The 27596-nt window shown below is 39.2% G+C and overlaps 2 protein-coding genes across 19 annotated transcripts in view; one reads left to right on the top strand and one right to left on the bottom strand.

The window, feature by feature from the left end:
* The window catches only part of SENP8 (SUMO peptidase family member, NEDD8 specific), a 66850-nt gene extending 44819 nt beyond the window's left edge, over nt 1-22031 (bottom strand). For all 8 annotated transcript variants that reach the window (XM_067752434.1, XM_067752422.1, XM_067752374.1 and 5 more), the window contains exons 1-2: nt 21866-22031; nt 4259-5033 (exon numbers count right to left, since the gene is read on the bottom strand). In XM_067752434.1, the coding sequence (XP_067608535.1) occupies nt 4359-4997 (639 nt within the window). In that variant the 5' untranslated portion in view covers nt 4998-5033; nt 21866-22031 and the 3' untranslated portion in view covers nt 4259-4358. The remainder of the gene's footprint in view (nt 1-4258; nt 5034-21865) is intronic.
* A 104-nt stretch (nt 22032-22135) lies between these two features.
* The window catches only part of MYO9A (myosin IXA), a 271301-nt gene continuing 265840 nt past the window's right edge, over nt 22136-27596 (top strand). For 9 of the 11 annotated variants that reach the window (XM_067752254.1, XM_067752320.1, XM_067752314.1 and 6 more), the window contains exon 1: nt 22262-22644. The gene's annotated coding sequence lies outside the window, so the exon portion shown is untranslated. Of the gene's footprint in view, nt 22182-22261; nt 22645-27596 lie in introns of those variants that run through there. The other 2 variants (XM_067752245.1, XM_067752263.1) reach the window with 2 other exon arrangements.

Raw genomic sequence — 27596 nt, 5'->3', positions numbered from 1 at the left:
ATGCAAATGGAAATCAAAAGAAAGCTGGAGTAGCAATACTCATATCAAATAAGACTTTAAAATAAAGAATGTTACAAGAGACAAGGAAAGACACTTCATAATGATCAAGGGATCAATCCAAGAAGAAGATATAACAATTATAAATATATATGCACCCAACATAGGAGCAGCTCAATACATAAGGCAACTCCTAACAGCTCTAAAAGAGGAAATCGACAGTAACACAATAATAGTGGGGGACTTTAACACCTCACTTACACCAATGGACAGATCATCCAAAGTGAAAATAAATAAGGAAACAGAAGCTTTAAATGACACAATAGACCAGATAGATTTAATTGATATTTATAGGACATTCCATCCGAAAACAGCAGATTACACTTTCTTCTCAAGTGCGCATGGAACATTCTCCAGGATAGATCACATCTTGGGTCACAAATCACAAATCAATCCTCAGTAAATTTAAGAAAACTGAAATCATATCAAGCATCTTTTCTGACCACAATGCTATGAGATTAGAAATGAATTACAGGAAAAAAAAAGGTAAAAAACACAAACTCATGGAAGCTGAACAATACGTTACTAAATAACTGAGACATCACTGAAGAAATCAAAGAGGAAATCAAAAAATACATAGAGACAAATGACAATGAAAACACGATGATCCAAAACCTATGTGAATCGGCAAAAGCAGTTCGAAGAGGGAAATTTATAGCTATACAAGCGTACCTGAAGAAACAAGAAAAATCTCAAATAAAGAATCTAACCTTACACCTAAAGGAAAGAAGAACAAACAAAACCCAAAGTTAGCAGAAGGAAAGAAATCATAAAGATCAGAGAAGAAAGAAATGAAATAGAAACAAAGAAAACAATAGCAAAGATCAATAAAACTAAAAGCTGGTTCTTTGAGAAGATAAACAAAATTGATAAACCATTAGCCAGACTCATCAAGGAAAAGAGGGAGAGGACTCAAATCAATAAAATTAGAAATGAAAAAGGAGAAGTTACAACAGACACCACAGAAATACAAAGCATCCTAAGAGACTACTACAAGCCACTCTATGCCAATAAAATGGACAACCTGGAAGAAATGGACAACTTATTAGAAAGGTATAACCTGCCAAGACTGAACTAGGAAGAAATAGAAAATATGAACAGACCAATCACAAGTAATGAAATTGAAACTGTGATTAAAAATCTTCCAACAAACAAAAGTCCAGGATGAGATGGCTTCACAGGTGAATTCTATCTAACATTTAGAGAAGAGCTAACACCCATCCTTCTCAAAGTCTTCCAAAAAGTTGCAGAGGAAGGAACACTCCCCACACTCACTCTATGAGGCCACCATCACCCTGATACCAAAACCAGACAAAGATACTACAAAAAAAGAAAATTACAGACCAATATCACTGATGAATATAGATGCAAAAATCCTCAACAAAACACTAGCAAACAGAATCCAACAACACATTAAAAGGATCATACACCATGATCAAGTGGGATTCATCCCAGGGATGCAAGGATTATTCAATATATACAAATCAATCAATGTGATACACCATATTAACAAATTAAAGAATAAAAACCATATGATCATCTCAGTAGATGCAGAAAAAGCTTTTGACAAAATTCAACACCCATTTATGATAAAAACTCTCCAGAAAGTGGGCATAGAGGAGCCTACCTCAACATAATAAAGGCCATATACAACAAACCCACAGCAAACATCATTCTCAATGGTGAAAAACTGAAAGCATTTCCTCTAAGATCAGGAACAAGACAAGGATGTCCACTCTCACCATTATTATTCAACACAGTTTTGGAAGTCATAGCCATGGCAATTAGAGAAGAAAAAGAAATAAAAGAATACAAATTGGAAAAGAAGAAGTAAAACTGTCACTGTTTGCAGGTGATATGATACTACACAAACAGAATCGTAAAGATGCCACCAGAAAACTACTACAGCTAATCAATGAATTTGGTAAAGTTGCAGGATACAAAATTAATGCGTAGAAACCTCCTGCATTCCAATACACTAATGATGAAAAATCTGAAAGAGAAATTAAGGAAACACTCCCATTTACCACTGTAACAAAAAGAATAAAATACCTAGGAATAAACCTACCTAGGGAGACAAAAGACCTATATGCAGAAAACTATAAGACACTGATGAAAGGAATTAAAGATGATACCAACAGATAGAGAGATATACCATGTTCTTGGATTGGAAGGATCAACACTGTGAAAATGACTATAATACCCAAAGCAATCTACAGATTCAATGAAATCCCTATCAAATTACCAATGGCATTTTTTACAGAACTAGAACAAAAAGTCTTAAAATTTGTATGGAGACACAGAAGACCCCGAATAGCCAAAGCAGGCTTGAGGGAAAAAAGCGGAGCTGGAGGAATCAGACTGCCTGACTTCAGACTATACTACAAAGTTACAGTAATCAAGACAATATGGTACTGGCACAAAAACAGAAATATAGATCAATAAACAAGATAGAAAGCTCAGAGATAAACGCACACACCTATGGTCAACTAATGTATGACAAAGGAGGCAAGGATACACGATGGAGAAAAGATAGTCTCTTCAATAAGTGGTGCTGGGAAAGCTGGACAGCTACATGTATAAGATGAAATTAGAGCACTCCCTAACACCATACACAAAAATAAACTCAAAATGGATTAGAGATCTAAATGTAAGACCAGACACTATAAAACTCTTAGAGGAAAACATAGGAAGAACACTCTTTGACATAAATCACAGCAAGATCTTTTTTGATCCACCTCCTAGAGTAATGGAAATAAAAACAAAAATAAACAAATGGGACCTAATGAAACTTCAAAGCTTTTGCACAGGAAAGGAAACCATAAATAAGACGAAAAGAAAACCCTCAGAATGGGAGAAAATATTTGCAAATGGATCAATGGACAAAGGATTAATCTCCAAACTATATAAACAGCTCATGCAGCTCAATATTAAAAAAACAAACAACCCAATCCAAAAATGGGCAGAAGGCCTAGACATTTCTCCAAAGAAGACATACAGATGGCCAAGAAGCACATGAAAAGCTGCTCAACATCACTAATTATTAGAGAAATGCAAATCAAAACTACAATGTGGTATCACTTCACACCAGTTATAATGGGCATCATCAGAAAATCTACAAACAACAAATGCTGGACAGGGTGTGGAGGAAAGGGAACCCTCTTGCACTGTTGGTGGAAATGTAAATTGATACAGCCACTATAGAAAACAGTATGGAGGTTCCTGAAAAAGCTAAAAATAGAATTACCATATAATCCAGCAATCCCACTACTGGGCATATACCCAGAGAAAACCATAATTCAAAAAGACACATGCACCCCAATGTTCATTGCAACACTATTTACAATAGCCAGGTCATGGAAGCAACCTAAATGCCCATCGACAGACGAATGGATAAAGAAGATGTGTTACATATATACAATGGAATATTACTCAGCCATAAAAAGGAACGAAATTGGGTCATTTGTTGAGATGTAGATGGACCTAGAGACTGTCATACAGAGTGAAATAAGTCAGAAAGAGAAAAACAAATATTGTATATTAACGCATATATGTGGAACCTAGAAAAATGGTACAGATGAACCAGTTTGCAGGTCGGAAACTGAGACACAGATGTAGAGAACAAATGTATGGACACCAAGGGGGGAAAGCGGCGGCGGGGGGCTGGTGATGAATTGGGTGATTGGGATTGAAATGTATACACTGATGTGTATAAAATTGATGATTAATAAGAACCTGCTGTATAAAAAAATAAAATTCAAAAAAAATAAAACAATCCTTTTTCATGTCACTAGGCACTAACTAAAAATCAACAGAATAGCACAGTGAGTTGGCATACGGCTTTTAAATTGTTTATTTAGTTATAGGTCATGTTATGTCAAATCACTTTTGACAAAAAAAAAATATGTGGGCTGTGCAATAAGTTTTTGGTTCTGCTATAATTTTCTTCTTGCATTCTAGACTTCACATAGTCTTAATTTATTTTACCGATCACTGCTTTTCATTTGGAATAAGCCAATGTGGATAAGGGAGACCAAAAGGGAATTAATAAGTGTTAAGATAGCTTGGTTTTAAGGTTTTGGTGCATATTTTCAAGACATTTTCACAGAACATGTTGCTCTCAAGTTAGGGTTAAAGTGAAACTTTCCATTAGGATAATACAGAGGATAACATTCTCTCAGGAAAAAGTAAGAATTCTAACCTTTCCTCTACCAGGCATCTTCCTTCAGGCACTGAGGTTGTAGCCATCCAAATACATGGGGAGAGGCGAGACTTCAAAAGTCACAAATATATTTCAACAGCTAATTTTTAGCAAGTGTGGCAATGAGATCTTTCCATTCTCCTCTCTTCTTTGTGATGTACGTAGGAGTGAGTAGCTGCAATAGTGATTCTGGCTGTTGCCTGAAGTAGTTCTGACACAAGGCCTCAGTGTTACATATCACGTACATCCCACAGTCATAGCTGTTATGTTGAGCAGGGGCTTTCTCTTCCACAAAGGCCAATTTGTCTCCTTTTCTGCCTAAGAAAGCCTCTAGTTTCTCTGCTACCTGCTTTGCATGGACTGAGTTGCTCCTACTATGAGAATCATAATGAAAAAAGCTATTTTTATCTTGGAGATAAACCAACAAACTCCAATGGGTTCCCCCAGCTGCCTGGTTGGAATTATCATTGATGGCTAAAAATACAGCTCTCTTGTGAGGGAGGTCCAAGGGTTCAAGGAACATGGCGATCTCTGCTGGGTTGCCAGTGCACTTGATGAACTGGGTGACTTCAGGGCTGATGAAGCAGACATGGTCAGAACAGTCATGAAACTGACTGTTGGCAAAGTACTCAAAGGCAAACCCAATAATATGGTCATTGAGCCAGCTTGGAGGATCCAATAGTGAGACATCTGATTGCCGCAGTAGACTGTCCATGTAACTCAAGACTACTGGGTCCATCTTGTACTGACCAGGGCTGCTCAGAAATTCCAGAAGCTGAAGGAGAGGCAGAAGACAATATTTACTGTTGAATATGACACTTGGCTGTAAAATGGGGATCATAAATATCAACTACTCTTACAAGGTTTTGGGTAAGGATTAAATATAACTGTAAAGTGTTTAGCAACAATGTCTGGCTAAGAGTAAACACTCAAAAAAAACCCTCTAGCTTATGTGCTTTATGTTAACAATTAGTTAGAATGAAAACTTTGGAAATTCTGCATCTGAAATAGTAACCATGGATTTAAAATCTCCTCTTTAAATGCAGAGATTGGTTAAAATTATAACTAATGTTTTACAAAACTCTATAGCATTAACCATATATTTGGCCCTTTAATGAATATGCATGATAAGAATGGTAAATTGTTTTTATATTAAAGATGAATTTTCAGGGCTTCCCTGGTGGTGCAGTGGTTAAGAATCCACCTGCCAACGCAGGGGACATGGGTTCGAGCCCCAGTCCAGGAAGGTCCCACACGCCGCGGAGCAACTGGGCCCGTGTGCCACTACTGCTGAGCCTGCGCTCTAAAGCCTGTGAGCCACAACTGCTGAAGCCTGCGTGCCTAGAGCCCGTGCTCCACAATGAGAGGCCCGCACACCGCAACGAAGACTGGCCCCTGCTTGCCACAACTAAGAAAGCCTGCGTGCAGCAACGAAGACCCAACTCAGCCAAGAATAAATTAATTAATTTTAAAAAAGATGTATTTTCAGAGTCCAATTTAAATGTTACTAATTACTAAGGGAAATAGCTTCCATTTCAAAATTAATTTTCAAGAGATAAGATAAAATATTGCTTCCTCATTCCATAATGGAAAGTGACAGTGATTAGAGTATTAAAAGGAACTGTAATTTCAAGAACAGAAAATCATGAGTAATACAAATGAAATTCATTCCTGATTCTGCCCAGTTATGAACATGAGTGACAGTCTTTCCCATCTTTAACCTCAAGGGGTAAGACAGAGACTACAGAAATTCTTTGGGCACTGAAAGGTAGTGTGGCACAGAAATCATGAGACCTGGGTCTAGCCCTAGCTCTACCACTGATTTGCTAGTATCATCCTGATTAAGTCATTTAATTGATTTTGATTTTGTCCTTGTTTTTGGTCATCTGTAAAAAGGCCCCAGAAAGTTGTAGAAAAGGCCAAATAATTTTACTCGAAGGTATTAAAAAAGTATAAAATGTTGTACAAATAGTATTTATGTTATTAATTGGATGATATTAGTAAGATGATTGGACAATCTGGATAGAGCTCCAAACTAATCAAAGGAAATGAGGCTTGGAAACAAATATCCATTCTTATTACCTTGTTCAAACAAAGGCATGACTAACTTAGAGTGGGAGCAAGACAAGTCATATAGTAAATTAATATGCTCATGATCACCTGAGGTAAGGTGCTAACAGAGACAAGAAATGTGATAAGTGTGGTAATATAATATTTGAACCTAACAGAGGTCACTGCTATGCACTCACTTGGCAGCATAACAATATTTCTAAAAATCATAAAGCAATAAACTGTCACATGCAGATTGTGAGTACAAAGCAAAGCATATTGTAAGAAAATAACACTGCTATGAAAGACTGGGCTAGAATAGTGACATCAATTTAATCAACTCTGGCCATTAGACCAGTTATTTTACCACTTGGTTACACTATTAAAACAATAAAATTTTACCATTTTCATGTAATCAAAACCCTACAAAAACCCATACAGAAAAATAAATATACCCCGAAGAAAAAACCTCAAGTAATGAGTTAGCTAGGAAGCACCAAAGACGGTTTTTTTGTGCATACAGTGTATCATAATATGAACTATTTCAGAATACAAGGCTGTTGATGAGTGTGTATATCAATCTGTATAAAATAAGATGGCATGAGTTAAGATTTTCTTAAGAAGAATAACTTGAGCACAGACACAAACTGGAGCCAGGAACGAAGTTAACGAGGCATAGAGTACACTTGTTATGGGTGGGCCACAAATTTGGCTCTTGCCTTTTGGCAGCTAACCAGAGAGTGTTAAGTTAAACATTCACAATGTCCATAAGGTAAAAACAAAGCAATTGCTCTGGAGAGGTAAAAGCATTCTTTGCATTAAGGTCAGACAGATTTCTCTCAAGAAATTTTCATAAAAGACATGGTGTATTATAATGAATGTCCCATAATACCCTTATAAAAGATGAAACCGTTTCAGAGGACTGTTTCTTACAATGATCCTTAATATCCAGCCTGATGGCAAATGAGCAAACAGCAATCTAGTAAAAGCAGCTGTGGGAGGCTAGGTGCTCAGCTGGCTGCTGCTGTGACTGGATTTAAGAATATATGAGTATGAAAAGGGAATGACTGCATGTGCATCGAGCAAGGCTCCCTGACTCTCCCCCTCATGCCTTCAATGACTATGAGGAGTGGTAAGGGCCAGACTGTACTGCCTCGCAAATACCTGGAGACCTGCTCTCTATGCAGCCCGCTGAAATCAGACCCACACCTTAACAGCAAACCCAACTAGGGGTAGAAGCCCACAAGAAGAGTGCCTGAACAGACAGGCATCTCACCTTGGAGGGAGTGTCTACAGGCAGGGCCAAGATTTTCTTCAGAAAACAGTTTTTGTGTTTTGTTTGTTTGATTTTGAAAACATCCAACATACAGACATTGGGTCAATCAGGACTTAATTCTATTCCATACAGCATGATTGCAATAGCTTAACCTCAACAATCCTTTTTTTGCGGTACGCGGGCCTCTCACTGTTGTGGCCTCTCCCGTTGTGGAGCACAGGCTCCGACGCGCAGGCTCAGCGGCCATGGCTCACGGGCCCAGCTGCTCCGTGGCATGTGGGATCTTCCCAGACCAGGGCATGAACCCGTGTCCCATGCATCGGCAGGCGGACTCTTAACCTCTGCGCCACCAGGGAAGCCCTAACCTCAATAATTCTAAAGCAGATGGAACCAGACTGGCCTTTGGGCAAACCACCTTGGCCAAGAAAATGGATGCTAAACGTCATATCGGAAGACTTGAAATTTAGACTCCATTATGTTAACTCATTGGCTATATGATCATAAACAAACTACTTCATTTCTTTAAGAAACAGTTTCCTTTTCTGTAAAGTGAAAGTATTAATACATGGCCTTTACCAACCGGTATTTGTCAGTATTTAATGAAGAAACGTAAGTAACTAATACTTAAAAAAAATATAAAAGTAGTATTTCCAGATATCTACTGGGTCATCAGGAAATTTATATCCTGACAACTGGTAACTGTAGTGATTCACACTGAACAAATGTTTATTGAGTGTTTCCTATGTGCTAGGGGCTAGAAAATCAGAATGGGGATAAGATAGTCATAGTTCCTACCTTCACTGAGCTTAAGCCTATTATGCTATATAATGAATACATAATGAATATACACATCTCTTTTAGTCAATAAACACCTATTGAGTACCTAATATTAGGTGTCATGGGAGATACAAAGATGTGTAAGGTAGCTTACACTCAAAGAAGAAGCCCATAAGCCACAAATAAAATGAATGGGAATTCAAAAGAGGGAAATGGATGGAGAGCTCGGATCAGGAAAGACTTCAAGGAGAAAGTGGCATAAAAGTGGGCTCTTGAAAGGCAGGTAGAGTTGCACGTGTAGAAGGGCATTAAGAAGGCAGAGAGGCAAGGAAAGTGCCTTTAAGTGTGTAGTCCAGTTTGTCTGGAATGAAGTGGGAGTAGGGATGTAGGTGAAGGCTGGAGGAGGATTATTAGAAGCTAAGTGTTGATAGACTGATTTCCAAGTGTAAAGTGTAGAACTTATACTGGAGAAAATGTGGAGCCATTAATGGCTTTGTCAGTGCTTTAGGAAGATTAATGATTCAGGCATAGTATACAGGATTAACTGGTAGGGAGAGAAATTGGAGGTAGAGATCAACTAGATTTTCATTGAAAGTAAAGGTAGGAGGACATGACCTAAACCAGGCGAAATGGTAGTAGGAGAGAGGCAAGGAGGAAAAGATATTATAGACAGAGTATCAATAAGGGATCAGAGGAGGGTAGATAAGAGAGAAGAATTAAGAAACGGTCTGGAAGCTTTCGTTGGAGTGACTGGAAGAACAGTGATCCCATCATTAATGGAGTAAGGGAAAAGGAGATGGAAGGGGACCTAGCACAAGACCCAGGAGCCATTTGGAACCATCCTAGGGTTATATCCTTTCCATATAGTGAGCACTGTGCTTAGCATACCTGAGGTACAATAAATGTTTGTCAGATGAATGAACCTTTTTAAAAAGGGAGTCAGAAAATACAGATTAGGAAAAAAGGGAAATAAGGCATTTTAAGATTTTTGTTTTGTCTGTAACATCCCCATTTTTGCTTTGGCTTTGTGTCTTGTCTGTTTTTTCTCTGTTGATTAGTAGTAAATTCCTTCAGAAGTAAGAGACCTATGTATCTGGTCCTGGTGGATGGTAAGGAATATTGGGGAGACAATGACCTCCTCATAGTTCTATTTGTAAAATCCTACAAAATACAGTATAGTCATTTTCACAATGTTGATTCTTCCAATCCAAGAACATAGTATATCTCCCCATCTGTTTGAATGAAATTAGAACACTCCCTAACACCATACACAAAAATAAACTCAAAATGGGTTGATTAAAGACCAAAATGTAAGGCCAGACACGATCAAACTCTTAGAGGAAAACATAGGCAGAACACTCTATGACATAAATCACAGCAAGATCCTTTTTGACCCAACTCCTAGAGAAATGGAAATAAAAACAAAAATAAACAAATGGGGCCTAATGAAACTTAGAAGCTTTTGCACAGCAAAGGAAACCATAAACAAAACAAAAAGACAACCCTCAGAATGGGAGAAAATATTTGCAAATGAAGCAACTGACAAAGCATTAATCTCCAAAATATACAAGCAGCCTATGCAGCTCAATATCAAAAAAACAAACAACCCAATCCAAAAATGGGCAGAAGACCTAAATAGACATTTCTCCAAAGAAGATATACAGATTGCCAACAAACAAATGAAAAGATGCTCAACATCACTAATCATTAGAGAAATGCAAGTCATAACTACAATGAGGTATCACCTCACACCAGTCAGCATGGCCATCATCAAAATATCTAGAAACAATAAATGCTGGAGAGGGTGTGGAGAAAAGGGAACCCTCTTGCACTGTTGGTGGGAATGTAAATTGATACAGCCACTATAGAGAACAGTATGGAGGTTCCTTAAAAAACTAAAAATAGAACTACCATACGACCCAGCAATCCCACTACTGGGCATATACCCTAAGAAAACCATAATTCAAAAAGAGTCATGTACCACAATGTTCATTGCAGCACTAGTTACAACAGCCAGGACATGGAAGCAACCTAAGTGTCCATCAACAGATGAATGGATAAAGATGTGGCACATATATACAATGGAATATTACTCAGCCATAAAAAGAAACGAAATTGAGTTATTTGCAGTGAGGTGGATGGACCTAGAGCCTGTCATACAGAGTGAAGTAAGTCAGAAAGAGAAAAACAAATACCGTATGCTAACACATATATATGGAATCTAAAAAAAAAAACATGGTTCTGATGAACCTAGGGGCAGGACAGTAATAAAGACACAGAGGTAGAGAATGGACTTGAGGACACAGGGAGGGGGAAGGGTAAGCTGGGACGAAGTGAGAGAGTAGCACTGACATATATACACTACCAAATATAAAACCAATAGCTAGTGGGAAGCAGCTGCATGGCACAGGGAGATCAGCTCGGGGCTCTGCAACCACCTAGAGGGGTGGGATAGGGAGGGTGGGAGGGAGACACAAGAGGGAGGGGATATGGCAATATACGTATGCATACAGCTGATTCAATTTGTTATACAGCAGAAACTAACACAACACTGTAAAGCAATTATACTCCAATAAAGATGTTAAAAAAATATATAGTATAGTTTTATATTTTGGAGCCAGGAGGCTTTGAGTTCAGGATCTGACTTTGCCACTTGCTATCTGTGTGACTCTGGACAAGTTATTCATCCTCTTTCCTAGCCTCATTTTCTTCATCTGTAAAAGGAGGTAATAATAAAACCTGTCTCTCAAGAGTTGCTTTGTGAATTAAAAACACAAGTGAAAAGACTCAGCACATTGTCTGGTAGATAGCAAGCTCTCAAAAAAAAAATTGTTTCCTGCCCTGTTCTCTATATATTTGCGGTGGTAATAATGGATCTTAAAGATTTCTTGAAAATAAAGCATCTGTTTGTCTCTTTATATAAAGCCACAAAGTCACCAAGGATAGATCTAGCCAGGGCATGACTCTGCACTCTTGTACTTTACCTTTGGCATAAGCAGAGTGAATGCTAACTCCAGAGAAAAGCAGTCTCTCAACCTGAGTGAAGCGTGCTGTTAATGTGTTGTCAGCATACACAAACCTTGTGGTTACAGGGTTTAGTTTATTATATCTTCCAACTTCTGTAGCTAAATGAAGTGAACACTGAATTCATAGTATAGAACACTTCCCAAATATTTAATTTTAACAAAAGGAAGAGACTATTTTTCATATTAATCTTAAAATCCTTAAAATGCATACTACTTGAATATTTCTGTTTGATATAAAAACAGGGAAATTAAATAAAAATTAATTTAAAGGGAAAGTTTATAATTCAATAGGAACCATTCTGATTTCCTGCTGATATAAGTAAGGCAAGAAGCTGCAGGTTCAGTAGAAAAAACACTAGGCTGGGAGTCAGTAGACTTGGGATTCAGTTCAGATCTGCAATCAACCAGTTGTTTGACTCTGGAGAAGACATTTTAAACTTCTGGGTCTCAGCTTCATCATCTGTAAAGTGAGGTTTGAACTAGATAAATAGCGGTTCTAGCCAGGGATGCACGTTTGAATCATCTATGGAGATTTTAAAGAACACACATGATCTATCTCTGGGGGGAGGGTCTGGGCACCTGTATTTTTAAGATGTTTCCAAGTGATTCTATGATTTCTAAAAGACTCCTCTAGCTCTAGGGTTGTACAATTCTAAGCTCTAATCTTTGCAAATTTAAAAATCTTCCCTTGTGGGAAGTAGCCGCATAGTACAGGGAGATCAGCTCAGTGCTTTGTGTCCACCTAGAGGGGTGGGATAGGGAGGGTGGGAGGGAGACCGCAAGAGGGAGGAGATATGGAGATGTATGTATATGTATAGCTGATTCACTTTGTTATACAGCAGAAACTAACACACCATTGTAAAGCAATTATACTCCAATAAAGATGTTAAATACAATACAATAAAATAAACATCTTCCCTTCCTATTTAAAGTCTTACTGGAACAAAGTCATGCTCATTTCTTTATATATTCTTTATGGCTGCTTTTGAGCTATAAGAGCTGAGTAGCCTGCAAAGTCTAATATATTTACTGTTTGCCCTCTTAGAGAAAAACTTTGCCAATCCCTGTTTTAGACCACTATAATGTAACCTACTGTAAATGTCTAGCCTGAATTAATTTTAAGAGCTTTTAGAGATCTAATAAAGCATTGGAGCTATTTGTTAAAATATCTTAAAGGCAGTTTCCAAGTAGATTAACCTTTAACTAGAGGTGTTACTGCTGATTCAGTTGGAATTTTTGATGAGCAAATACTTAAAAATACTAATTACAGTGGATATAAGAATTGCCTACATTAGAGATGCATAAATATTCATAAGATCAAAAATATACATGAAGTTTTTAATTAACAAGCATTTCATAAGGTATGCATCAATTCTCATAACTTCTGGGAAAATATGCCTGTCGTGGTTAAAACCACAGTAGTGAGCCAGATAAGTTTTACTGTAAAGCCCCAAAGAAAACACTATCCCAGAACTGTGACTTTTATTCATTTTTTCCCCCTAATTATTCAGAAAGCATTCCTTAAAAAAGAAAAAAAAAAGGAACAGCCTCATTCAGTTATGTTTTTAAACACTACAAAGGGCAAAGTGCAGCTATTTACTCATTTTAAGTGAAGATTATAACAGTTAGTAGTTTTGAAATGCAGTTCCCCTTTCCCCTCCTCACTCCCTTCAGTTTTTGTTTTAAATTGTATCAAACTGCAAACGCTCACAGATGTGGTCTGTGCTCCTCTAACTAGATACATGGCTATGTGCCAGCAGGTATTGACAGACAAAAGCAAACAAACACACCCACACACCGAAAATCAAACATAGGCTAATAATCCCAGTGCATCTTCCTAGAGCTTCAATTTCACTAATTTTTTGGGAAAAGAGCTAAGCAATTTAATCTTAAATATTGATATTTTTATATCTTAAATACTTAAAACGTTTAAATCAGTAACTTACAACATCTTAATTAACATAAAGATGGACATAATGTAGCATAAAATGCAAAATCAGCACAGATTTTTAAAATAAGAAATTTCCAGAGAACTTTTGCACCTGAGAAAGGCGATTTTCTAACCTTGTGGTTACAGGGTTTAGTTTATTACATCTTCCAACTTCTGTAGCTAAATGAAGTGAACACTGAATTCATAGTATAGAACACTTCCCAAATATTTAATTTTAACAAAAGGAAGAGACTATTTTTCATATTAACCTTAAAAACCTTAAAATGCATACTACTTGAATATTTAGGATTCTTAGGAACCAGATTCCCTAAAAATTAATAAAGACATGAGCAAAACCTTATGCTTTAGCAGCTTAAATGTGTATAGGAGCAAGACAATTATTGAAGCAAATTTATTCATTTGGTCAAAATACATTTACTCGTGTTTTCTGTGTGCCAATTTTGCCTACAATAATGACTAGAAATTGAACCTAATATTATATAATGAAAATATAGACATCATCCCTGAACTTTCTATTTTCTTCATACCTCCTCTCCAATTGATAAGTCCTATTGATTCTACAGCCAAAATGTTCTGAACCTGTCCAATGGTTTTCATCTTTACTTCCATCACAGTCAAGACCATCAACATTTCTTATCTTGATATAGCCTAACAGGTCTCCTTACTTCTACTATTGACCCCTCCAGTAAATTGTTCATACAGCTGTCAGAGTAATTGTTTAAAAATTTGTCAGGTCACACCTGTCCTGTTTAAAACCCTCTGGTAGCACACTATTACACTCAGAAAAAAAGGTGAATGCCCTGCCCTAGCTGCTTACAAACACTCTGCATGATCACATGGCCCCAGCCACCGCTCCAATCTCATTTCCATCACTCTTCCCCTTGCCCACTAAGCTCAAGCCACTCCAATTTTCTTTTTATTCTTCAAACACACCATGCTTTTTTTCTCCTGAGGTCTGGGGTACTAGCTGTGCCTGAACCTTCTAGTGGTTGGCTCCATGTGTTGGGTAGATTTCAGTTTAAATGTCACTTATTCACAGAGATCTCCCATGATCAGTCAAAATAAGAGGCCCCCAGTCACTCTCTTGTCCTCTAATTTCAATTCCTTGCATAGCACTTGTGGCTGTCTGACAGTTTTCTTTTTCATTTATTTGTTTCTTGATTAACACTCCCCCTCCCCAGGCCAAAAATGTAAGCTCCATGAGCATAGAGAATAAAGGACCTTGTCTGCCTAAACTTGTTTACCACCTTGGCCCCCTGGGCCTAAAACAAAACTTGTCGGGCAGACAATAAATAATAATTGAAGAATAAATGAATGAATAATGGAGTATGGATCTTCACATGATATATATCATGTTCTGCAGAGAAATTTTTACCTTTATAGAGTCTTAGAAGTGTAAAGGCCTTTACTATCCCTTCTAGTCTAACTTCCTACTCCATGCAGGAATTTTTCATTTCTGCTCTCAGGGAAAAATGTGCAGGAGCCTGACTTACAACTAGCTGTGTAATACTGGAGCAGAAACAGATAAATCAATGCAACAGTACAAAAACAAATCCATGCATTTTAGAAATTTTAAATATGATGATGAAGACATTATAAATCAATGGGAGAAATTTATGGATTATTCCATTTTCAATGAACACTATGTTCTATAGCAGTGCTGTCCAGTAGGACTTTCCGTGATGATGGAAATAAATGTTCTTTATCTGCAATGTCCAATATAGTAGCCACTAGCCACATGTGGCTATTGAGCACTTGAAAATGGCTAGTGAGACTGAGGGACTGATTTTATTTATTTTAATTAATTTAAACTTAAATTGAAATAGCTACATGTGGGTGGTGGCTACTATTTTGGACAGCATAGTTCCATAGGATTTCATAGGTATTTCTGGAAAGAAAAAAGATTATATGGTTAAGTAAGTTAGGGAAATGCTGCATCCTAAAACTCTGTATTGTTGCTTGTTGCACAAGCATATTAGAGGCTACGAGAGGTTCTGCAATAAAGAAAATTAACTTTTCTTGGTCTGATTTTTTTCCCAACTCATTTGACCAATGAAATCCTTTTTGTGTTTGTTTTGGTATATTATCTATTAACACCTTATTGTCTGTGCAGTGAAGTTTGGGATATGCTAACTGGGTAATTTAATAAATGGCACTGGAACAAGTTGTTAATCATTCGATTAAAAAATGAAGTTAGATCCCTACTTCAGACCTCATATCGAATTACATTGCAGATGGAGTGAAATTTAAATGTTAAAAAGTGAAACAAAAATATTAAAAGAAAATAGAGCTTAAAAACACTTATACAACTGGTCAATAAACACATGAAAAGATACTCAACACCTTACTAGTAATCAAAGAAATGTAAGTTGAAGTAACATTTCATTTTTTACCTGTCAAATTAGCAAGCATGTAGAAAACTGATAATAACCAGCATTGCTGAGTAACTATGGGAAAATGGGCATTCTTATTGTTAACAGAAATGTAAACAAATGCAAGCTTTTTGAAGGATAATTTGCCATTATATTTTAATATTTAAGAAATGTCTATAGGTAGGTATTACACTTTCAGAAATTTATCTGAAGGGAAACATTAGGATATGTGCAAAAATTTAACAGGGATGTTTACCACAGCAATATTTATAACAGGAAAATTGGAAAGTTTAAAAGAGGACTGGTAAATTTAAATAATAGGATTTCCATTCAATGGAATACTTTGCAGCCATTAAAAAATGAAGTTATAGAAATAAATTTATTGACACAGAAATATGTTCATAATATGTTATGGAAAGAAAGGCTATATAAAAATCTGTACACAAATATACACAAAAATAGTCAAGAATGATAGCCATCTAAAGTTATATACAGTTTTCTTTAAGAATGGAATTTTAATACATTTAAACTTTTTTCTTCTTTTGATATTGACTGCTTAATTTTTTCCCCTTTCTTTTTATAATGAGCACATACCAGTAAGTACAGCTATTTTCATTCAAGAAAAAAAAAAATGTACCACCTCCCACTCTTACACTGACCTAAAAATGTCTGTTTCTTCAACTCACAGGTCTCACTTTCGTCCTCTGGAAAAAAAACAGTAAATCTAATCTCTCTTCTACAAAACTTCGAACACAAAGATTTAAATATAATCTGATGTTCATTAAGATTAGATTACGTCCAACTTCTAATGAATGATTCCCTTTGCAATTTCACAAAAAGAATCACATCCAAGACCAAATGTGCTTTTCATGGCAGCATAAGCAGAAAAATTTTCAGGAAGGAAGTTGAAGCCTTATTTTTTGGTTTCAATTTCCCCTAATTAAACGTTTCCTTTTAATGCTAGGCTAAACCATCCAGAGATTTGTATAAAGTGGCATGTTAAAAATTACCATCAAGATTTTACATCCCTGTTGAAGACAAAGATTATATTTTACTCAACCGTGCTATCTTCAGTGCGTGAAAACACAAAATTGTTATAAACATAGGAAGATTTCTCAATTTTATAAATTATTTATAAATTTGAACAATATTACTCTAACATGAATATTTTACAAATAGAGGAATTCAGCTCTCAAAGCAGAAAAACCATTTGGTATGATGATGATGCCTGGTAACTCTACAGCCATAAATTCCATTTGGCCCTACCTTGGGCCAGGGAGATAGACTAAGTAACCTTTTAGAATTTCTTCTAGCACTGAGGCTCTGCATTTATTGTTCTGTTACTTATTAGGCATGGCTATCAATGGCTAAGGGGTCATTGACCAGAAAAAGTACTTTATTCTTAGTCTACCATTTCTACTTCAAAGGTTCCATCTATAAGTGTGTCACTATTTTTTTCCTTTACTTGGTGTAAACACCAGCCTTTTTTTTTTTTGCGGTATGCGGGCCTCTCACTGCTGTGGCCTCTCCCGCTGTGGAGCACAGGCTCCGGACGCACAGGCTCAGCGGCCATGGCTCACGGGCCCAGCAGCTCCGCGGCATGTGGGATCTTCCCGGTCCGGGGCACGAACCCGTGTCCCCTGAATCGGCAGGCGGACTCTCAACCACTGCGCCACCAGGGAAGCCCCACCAGCCTTTTCTTAAAATGATTTTGTTTTGCTTAAATTTTCTGAGAAATGACTTAACACAATTGCAAAATCTGAAGTGACTAGGGCTGTAAATAGTGTTTGGGGAGGACACTAGATTTAATGAGAGGTCTAAGATATTTTACAAAAGAGTAGACAGAATTTTATTTAGTATATAGCTAATATATCCTAGCTGATAAGATGTGGTCAAGCTAAAGTTATATAGTCTGCCTGGTTTCGCAAATAATCACTGTGTTTAGCCCACAGTAGCTATACACAAGCATTTTGTCTGAAAGAGTATAAAAAAGCCATCATCTTTTATTTTTTGTCTTCTAGATTTCAAAGCCTGGTAAGTTATTTTTTTCATAGATAGTTAAGAGGTAAATTGTTATTACAAACTCCTATTTAATGGATTTCAAAAATGTGCTTGGTGTATAGCAGGTGCTCAGTAAATATTTAATGAACAAATGGAAGAAACAATGAATTTGTTTTACTGTACTGTGCTGACAGGAAAACAGTGTCTGATGGGACCCAATTATGACATAGAATTCTCTTAGCAATTTGTCTTTAAATGTTAATTAATATGAATACTTGTGAGTCATCTGACCAGGTCTGAACTATATATTATTAAGTAGGACTAAACATTTCCAGCAACTATATATTTTAGCTGCTAATATAAAGTGCCAAGTTGCTGCAACAAACAGTAGTGGGAAAATTACGGCCAGCTAAGGCCAGATATCCACACCCTATTGTTTTGAAGGAATTTAACCTATCACACTACTCTGAGAGAGCATTTATTTATTTTTTGGCCCTCAGGGAAGGCAGGCCTAGAACGATTTTTAAACCTACAATATAGATGCTCAAAAATAATAACTGTAACCAGGACAATTTTTTTCAGTATCATGACTGTGTTCTAGTACTTTTATAACAGATGAATGTGCAAAAGTGTAGTCATCTAATTGGAAGCCAGAGAAAGGAACTTCCAGAGATTTTCTGTAAGTAATAAAAATGCTTAAAATCTCTCATATGTGTCAAGTATTCTCTCTGCTTTAAGATAGACCTATTCCCCCCTTCCCTAAAAAAGGAGACAGACAGATGAAATTCAAAGTCTACATAAACTTGACTTTCTATCTGTATTGAACCATATCATTACCCAAATGGTCTCCAGTAGGTAGATGGACAAAGTGAATATAAGCTAGTCATGCTGAAGAAGGTAGCCTCTCAGAGAATCTGGTTCAGAAAAGTTAAGTTACTTTACTCATTTGGATTAGTAATACTTGGACCTCAAATTCAATTTTTTGAATAATATGGTTAAAAAAGCACATTATTTGGAGAGTAGCTGGGATTTGAGCAGTAAGTTTTATATAGTCTGGCAATGGTCAGTTTCCAAAGAGATGGGTTACCTGGGCCTTGAGGACTTCCTTTTTGTTTACTAATGCATTTTACTCATCCAAGAGGTTTAAGGAATTGGCAAGGAGAGGAGTCTGGACCTTAAACAGTCAGAAATTTAGGACTTACAGATGTAGATGGAATTTAACCAAGGAAGGCCTTAGCAATATCTAGAAACGTAGATAGGTGGTAAAGCCATTGCTTATCATAAGTTCTAACATTATAACATAAAAGAATGGGCTAGCCTCTTGACAACGTAAACTGCTAACTGATCTCTACACAGGTGTGCGTGTCCTTGTTGAAAGGTATGTAATTCAGTCCAATCTTTTTCTTTAGATTGGTCACCCTGGGAAAATAAAGGAACTCAGCAGACTCTTTGGAGATCGCTTTATGATAAAATTTATTTTTAAAAAAATTTAATTATTTATTGGTCTAGTCTCTTCATTCCTATCCTTTGATGATCTAACCTATACATTACTGCTACATTATTTTTCAAACAGAACTCTAGTTTCATTATTCTCCAAATTTTTAAACATTTCTCCATCATCTACCAAAATTAAGTACAAACTACAGCATGGCATTAAATTATTTCCATTAAAATAGCCGCAACCTTTCCCAATTTATTTCCTTGTACTTCTCCCACATACACAGCCACAAGCTCAATTCTCCTGCAGGCCCAAATTATTAGGCAACAGTGGAGTCGTAGTGGTTACTGCAACTAAGGTACAGGAAAAAGAGAAGAGCCAGCTCCCCACTCCCACTCCAACTGAGAGGTTAAGAAGTGAACACTGCTCAAGTACCCTTCCGAAACACAGACTTGATCTGTCATGCTCTTGCTTAAAACCATTACAGTAAGCTTTTTATAAATCTAGAATCCATGGGCCAGGAGGTGGCTAGAATTAAGGGTTCCATGAACTTGGATTGGGGAAAAAAATTGCATCTTTTCAATAAACTCTAGCTGAAATTTAGCATTTTCTTCACTAAGTGTAGGCAATAATCCTCAGTGGTATTAACAGTCCCTATGTCTTTGTCACCATTAGAAATATATTTTCATATCACATTAAAGTTGTTCCAATTACCTCAAAATATAATTTATACTCATCACTATTTTGAAATTACATAATTAGACCTGCTGCCAGATGTTATTTAATGTGTAAGGAAGCACATATATAACTACATCACACATTTGTTTTAATATTTTTAAAACTTTCAATAAAAATAATTTCATTTACATTTCTATGTATTTTACTTTATACATTTAAAAACATTATTCTGAGATAAGGTCCACAGGCCAGGCTGCCAAAGTGGTCCATGACATAAAAGAGGTTATTTTATTTTTACCTTTGTTATTTATATCTATTAATTGCTTATAGTATATAATCTAAACGCTTTAGCATGGAATTCAAGGCTCCTCATTAACTGTTCACACCCACTTTATCATCTTTATCTCTGTCCCACCCCTACTTTTCATACTAAACTCTAGTCATACCAGACAATAGTGACTCTCTCTTATCTGGTGGCAGATAGGTTTTTGAATTAACCCTAGTTAATAGACAGTAGCCATGCACTGGCCTGGGCTTTGCCTTACCCAGGCCTTCTCTGCCTGCCAGGTGAATTCTTTTAAAGGTCTGTTTTCCCCAATACTACGAGGTCCTAATAGGGCTGAATCTTTAATCTTTCTCATACCTAACGTAAATGATCAATGAAATGAATATAAAAGACAGATTCTAAATTGGCAAGGCACTGTGTGTAGTAATAATCTCTAGGGGAGTGAAGTTAGCCTCTGAATCTCATAAATTCGCCTAGCTCTGATCTTTTTGGGGATAGAAATGAGGAGGCCCTTGAGCTCTAACGCTGGATCCCCAGCTGATAAATCTTGGATGGAGGGGAAAGGCAGGGGAAAGAGAGCAGTAACTGAGGTGGATCTGATTAAGACTGAAGGATGGAAATGCGCTGAAGGGAAAGGCAGGAGTGACGACTTCTCCCATTTCCCAGAGCAGTTATTCAAAACTATCATCACTCTGACCAAGCGTCCCATTCCATCTCTAACTCTCTCTCATCAAATGACTCCCATCTTAATGTTACAGAGTCAACTCTATCAACCTTCTGCCTTCCCCTACTTCCCATCCTTTCCTTTGCTCTAGTTTAGTGGTTCTCAACCCACAGCATCAGTCACCTCAGGAGTTTTTAAAAATGAAACACTGATTCCCGAGTTTGTTTAATTGGCCTCAGATGGAGCAACTGCATTGGTTTTATTTTTAAAAAGCTTCCCAGGTGACTCTAATGTGCATACAAGATTGAGTTCCACTAGTGTTCTTGGTTCTGTAAATTAGCTATTCTCATCCATAAATTGTCTACTTCTCGGTTCCATGGTACACTTTTATGCCTAAGAGTTTCCCATCTTAAAAGAACACACTGTTGCGGCCCACACACTTGCCCCTCATCTCATCACTTTACAACGATGTTTCTTTAAAGGGTAGCCTACACCTGTATGGTTTTTACCAGCTATGTTCTATGACTTTTTACTCTTCCAGCCAGTACTGGCATATGATTTTGTACTCGTCATTCCCTCTGCTTCTATCTCCTCTCATATTTCTTTGACCAGCTTCTGCTCACTAGCCTTTTAACACAAATTGAGTGACCCAAAGGTCACCTTGGAAAGGGTTTCCTCAAGTCCTTCTATACAATCAGGTTCAGAGTATCCTGTGTTGTTTTTTTTTTCTATTATAAATTTACTACCACTGCGGATTCTCTCATCGTCTCGACATAACAGAGCGCTTCAGAAAGCTGAGCCTGTTTCATTTGCTTCTGACTTTCTGGAGTCTAACTCCTGGAAACCACTCAGTGAAAAAACTGAGTAATGAATGGAAAGAAAGGCTAGGAAACGGAGGTCTGGGGCGGGGAAATGAGGGGGAGGGCGTGTGTGTGGAAACGGGGTGGGGAGGGCTAACGGGGTGAAGCTGAGAACCCTGCGCCAAAACTGGGGAGGGGGCAAGGATACCCTAGATCTGCGTGGGCGGTAAAGCGGTCCCCGGCCCAGACACACCGACCAGCAAACCCAAGTGGGGAGCAGGCTTCTTACCTGCCTCGGACCTCACCACCCCAACCAGCCTTCAGGCGGCTCTCTATTGGCCGGAAAACGAAAGCTACGGTCGCAAACCCTGAGTTTTCTACCCCAACATTGCGACATTCCTCTTTAGTAGAGAGAGAATCTAAGGCAGAGTTCCCAGCTCTGCCGTAAGGTGAGGAAGAAAAGTTTGGGCGGGGCCGCCCGGGACGGATGAAATGGGGCGTGTCCGCGCAAGCGCATGCGGTACTCTCGGGCGGCGTCACGTGCGGGGGCGGGGGCGGGGCCGGGCGGCCGGGCCAGCTTCGGCCGGCGGTAGGGGGCGTGGGAGGTAAGTGCGCGCGCCTGCTCGTCTGCAGCCGAGGAGTCGCGCGGGGCGGGGCCTTGTGCGCGGGGTCGGGGGCGCGCGGGCCGGAGCGGACGGGGTCGGGGCGGCGGTTGGCTGTGGCTGCTGGGAGTCCAGCCAGGACGCCGAGAGGCGGCGGAGGAGGCACCGGCGGCACCGGCATAGGGGGCGACAGCGGTTGAGGCGGCGGTCCAACGCGTGCTCTCTGGGCGGGTGCGGCGGGGGATGTGCCTGCCCAGGCCGGGCGGAGTCTCTCTGACAGGGCGGGGGATGCGCGGCGGCCGCTCGCCCGGACCCTAAGGCAGCTGGGCCCACCCTCCCAAAACCCTCCGACCCTCGGTGGTCTCGGCCTCTGCTGTCTCCTCCGGCCTGACCCTGCGGCTGAGGCTGGCAGGCGGCTTCCGCCGAAGAGGAGGGGGCTGCGGTGGCCACAGCGGCGGAGCCCGAGGTAAGACCCGCCCAAGCCGCTCAGCGGCCCTGCGGCCCGGCCCACGTCTCAGTCTCTCTTTAGGTTTTGCGGGGCCGCTCCGCCCCGCCCCGGCGGAGACGCCCCGCGAGCGGGTCTGCCCCGCAGCCTCCCTGACACCCGATCGCTGCGCCGGGTCCCCCGTAGACCCCACCCATCGTATCTTCCATTGACCAGACACCATTCCGGCCCTCCAACCTTTCTAGGGGTTCTGTCACGGGCCCCCCACCCCAGCACACCGTACTGGAACCTCCTTCAGACTCTCTTAGGACGCTTAATGGGGCCTCGAGATTCTGTCACGTCCTCCCGTGAGCTGACCCGGGTTTGTCACTGTTCCTCAGACCCAGTTACTGCCACCCCCTAACCCCTTGCTACCCCCAGTTCCAGGGCAGATCCATCGTGCCCACCTCTCTTCTCTCCTCCCCCGCCCAGCTCGCTCACCGCCTAGCCGACTAGCTCTTCCCCTACCCAACTCGGCTTTCAGATAGTCTGCTTCGTGATGCTCTTACCTCCCAAGAGATCTGGTGTCAGTCAGCCCCTCTTTAGACACCATCAACAGCGGCCTCTCCCCCCAACTCCTACTGTAGCCTCTCCCCCAGACCTCTTGTCCTTAGGCAGACCTGATTATCTTTCTCCCCGCTCGTGATCCTTTCTTTGGTTGGAAGGGCTTTGCCATGAAATCCTGAAGGGGTGTTTGCGTAGCCTAGTGTGTTCCCTCCGGTGGGGCTTAAGGGGACCAACTGACACCCTTGTTTGGAGGGTTTAGTCTGGTGGCTATAGAGGAAGAAGGAAGAGCATGGAAACCCCGGGCAGGGGGTGTGTGCTGTTGTAAGGTCTCACAGCCTGCTTCTCATCTTGTCTCTTCTGTAGAACCTGTGAGGTAGTCCAGATCGTGACATTTTAGCGACATCTGTAAGGATCAAAGCACATAACACTAATGAATATAACTGTGTCTCCATGTGGTATCATTTGCTTCACTTTCCTAGATTTTTACAAATCTTTTGCACTGTTTTTGAAGGTTACCAGGGTGCTTTTTTTTTTTGGATTTGCTGTTTGCGAATTTGCTGGAAAAGTAAGATTTGTAGCTTTCCTTAATCCCTGAAGACTTTAATGTCAGTTTAATAATAAAATTCTTCTACCTGGTGCTACTGTCGTGCTTTTCCAAGGAGCAAGTACAATTATCATGCAGTGTTCACCGATGTCATTACCAACAGCCTTCTCAATAGTAAAATATTGAATAAAATGTAGTTTGTTGAACTACTTAGCTGTCAAGAAGGAAAGGTAATTTTACACCAGATGATCAGTGCATAATTTTAACATTGGTATAGGGATGAAGTATAGAGAGGTTTTTGTAGTCAGTACTTTAAAATTTTTATTTTGTGTGTGTGGAACTGAGGAGGGAGAAAATCATATTAAAATTATAGGTCATAACTAGACATAGTATAAAAGTCAAAAGGTTCAAAAGAATATGCAGTAAAAAGTTTCTTTTCCCCCTTCTTATCCTCTAACCACGCATTTTCCCTCAGACGCAACCACTGTTTCCATCTTTGTGTCCTTCCTGTGATATTTCTAGCATACAAGTCTATACATTTATATTTTTAAAACACTCCACAGACAAATCCTTGCATACTGTATACTATGGATATACCACCCCCCCTTTAATAATACATCCTAGAGTTCATTCAACAATAGTACATTTGGAAGTGCCTCATTTACTGGGTGGATAGTATTCCATCCTGGTGATCTTGAGGTTATTTTCAGTCTTTGTTTTTATAAACAGTGCTGCATGCTTTTCTTTTAAATGTATCATATGTTTTGTATGTTTTAAGTAATTTTCAGGATTTGAAAAATTTCATGATGATTGTTTTGTGAACCTACAAAAAAGCATATAACTAAAGTAAATTTCTCATTGAATCTCTAAGCTTCCATGGAGTGACTGGCTTTGATAGAGATCATAATGTTTGTCAGGAAGTTACTGAAGGATTTAAAGAAGGGGACTGAAATGATAAGATTTGCATTTTTAAAAGATCACTCTGCTTTGAGGAGGGTGGATTGAAAGGTAGACTAAATGTGTCAGGAGGGTAAATGATGATGGTACAGTCTTCATTTGGGTTTTGAGAGTAGACAGGATTTGGTGATTTCATTGGATTTGGGATTAGGGTGAGGGTTCATAGAGGATAAGATCTAGGTTTCTAGCTTGTGCCTTTCACTGAGGTGGGGATCCATATGAGGGAGGAGTGGAATTTTTATTTTTGTCAAGAAAGGGGAATTCAATTTGTGGCATGTTGAGTTTGGGTGATTATACTTCTATCAGATGTAGATGGCCAGGAGGCAACTGGATTTGTGGCTTAAGCTTATTATCAAGTTCTGTGATGATAGTAATAGATTTGGGTGCAAAAGGTGTACTGAGAGGAGAAGAGATTGTAGGATAGAAATCCAACATTTACAGTATAGGTAGAGTTGAATGTCAAAGCTAGTAAATTATGTGATTAAGTTCTCTAAAAAATCTTGTTGTAGTGAACATCAATAGGTTCACTGTCTGACAAGACTTTTTAACAGTGTTTTCCCTGAGTGGTATATAGTACTGAGGGAAATGGAGTAAACTTAGATTATTAAAAAGGTAAAACCTCAGTAGAAATTAGCAACATAAATCCCATTTTTTTCTAATCATTTAGATTATACTATTGTAAAAGTTTGTTCAATCTTCACTGTTTATAGAGAAGTATAGGAGCTTGGAAAATGTGGTTTGCCAAGAATATTAAGTTTTTTGGTTTGTATGATTTCTAGTTATATTAGTAATAAAGATTAGTCAAAGATTTTTCAGTCACGTTTTTAAAACATTACATGACTTACTGTATTTATTCCTAAGTCCAGAGCTGCAGTGTAGAGCTCTTGCCTTTACTCTGGATCCTTGTAAATCACTTCTAATGGACATCTCCACTGGGATTCATATTTCACAAGCACTTAACACATGTACAAAATAAAACTCTTCTTTGCCTCTCTTCCCTCCAAAAAGGTGGGGGTAGAAGGAGACAAACTGCAACACAATTTTTTCTTTTGATTGTCTTGATGAACGGTACTACTCTCTCCTCCTCATGAAGCCTTTAAGAATCTGGGAATCATCCTCCACTGCACTCTGTACCAAACTACCAACATCACAAAGTCCGGCACGTTCTTCCTCATGATATTTCAGATCATTCCTGATTGCTATTTTTTTGTTGTCTCTGTTTTTTTTTTTTTAAATGTTGGGGGTAGGAGTTTATTTATTTATTTTTGCTGTGTTGGGTCTTTGTTTCTGTGCGAGGGCTTTCTCTAGTTGTGGCAAGTGGGGGCCACTCTTCATCGCGGTGCGCGGGCCTCTCTTGTTGCGGAGCACAGGCTCCAGACGCGCAGGCTCAGTAGTTGTGGCTCACGGGCCTAGTTGCTCCGTGGCATGTGGGATCCTCCCAGACCAGGGCTCGAACCCGTGTCCCCTGCATTAGCAGGCAGATTCTCAATCACTGCACCACCAGGGAAGCCCCATGTTGTCTCTGTTTTAACCCCGAATGTCTTTTGGTCTTCTTGTCTTCATCTGCCTCTTGTTTTGCCGTACCCTCTAGTTCATTCTGTCCACTTTTGCCAGAGTAAGTGTTCTAAAATGCTCTTTTAGTTAGGCTATTTCTGTTGCAACGAAGAGACTCAAGTTACCTTAAGTAGTGGAGTGCTTATTGAAAGAAAACATGCACAAGGGAACCCAGGAAAAGTTAAACAGCTTGGTCTCAGGAAGAACAGGAGCTTAAAAATAAAACTAGAGGGCTTCCCTGGTGGGGCAGTGGATAAGAATCTGCCTGCCAATGCAGGGGACACAGGTTCAATCCCTGGTCCAGGAAGATCCCACATGCCGTGGAGCAACTAAGCCCGTGCGCCATGACTACTGAGCCTGCACTGCAGAGCCCGTGTGCCACAACTACTGAAGCCCGCGTGCCTAGAGCCTGTGCTCTGCAACAAGAGAAGCCACCGTGGTGAAAAGCCCGTGCACCGCAACGAAGAGTAGCCCCCGCTCACCGCAACCAGAGAAAGCCTGCGCACAGCACTGAAGACCCAACACAGCCAAAAATAAATATATTTTAAAAATAATTAAATAAAACTAGAAGCGGGAAAAGACAGATTTTACTCTAGTGCTCTACTGTTAACTTGTCTTAGCTACTTTTTCTATTTCGTTTTGTATTATTTTTTCTCTCTAATCTCCTCCCCCACCCAATCTTATGGCTTCCATTTATTTCTGATTTCTTCCTCCTTATAACTACCGTGTCACTCCCATGCCAACATCTTACCTCCTGACTACTGTCTTTTTTCTTTTTTAACATCTTTATTGGAGTATAATTGCTTTATAATGGTGTGTTAGTTTCTGCTGTATAACAAAGTGAATCAGCTATACATATACATATATCCCCATATCTCTTCCCTCTTGCGTCTCCCTCCCTCCCACCCACCCTATCCCACCCTTCTAGCTAGTCACACAGCACCAAGCTGATCTCCCTGTGCTATGCGGCTGCTTCCCACTAGCTATCTGTTTTACATTTGGTAATGTATATTGGCTACTGTCTTTTTAACTTGAGCTTCTGTTGCTGACTTTTTCCTAAGATTTTCTGGTTTGAATTCCCAAGAAACAATCTGTTTGGCTCAGCTCTGTAATCATGGGCTGCTAGCAAGCCTGTGTACTTGGGTCATGTGACTACTCCTGGCCATTTAGTGTTGGCTGTGTGTTTATTTGTGCATGTGGGTATGGGGCAGGATCATAATGGTGAAAAACATGGGGCAGTGTGTAGGCTAACTTTCCCACAAAATGGGGTTGCAAACATGGCAGGCACCATGATTGACACAGTACAAATACAAATCTAATCATATCCTTTCCTGTTGAAAGATCTTCAGTGCTTTCCCATTGCTTTCAGAAT

The sequence above is a fragment of the Pseudorca crassidens genome, chromosome 1 (assembly GCF_039906515.1).
Source record: "Pseudorca crassidens isolate mPseCra1 chromosome 1, mPseCra1.hap1, whole genome shotgun sequence".
In the NCBI taxonomy this organism is placed as follows: Eukaryota; Metazoa; Chordata; class Mammalia; order Artiodactyla; family Delphinidae; genus Pseudorca; species Pseudorca crassidens.
The sequence above is the reverse complement of the archived record's forward strand: the minus strand, read 5'-3'. Positions and strand labels throughout refer to the sequence as shown.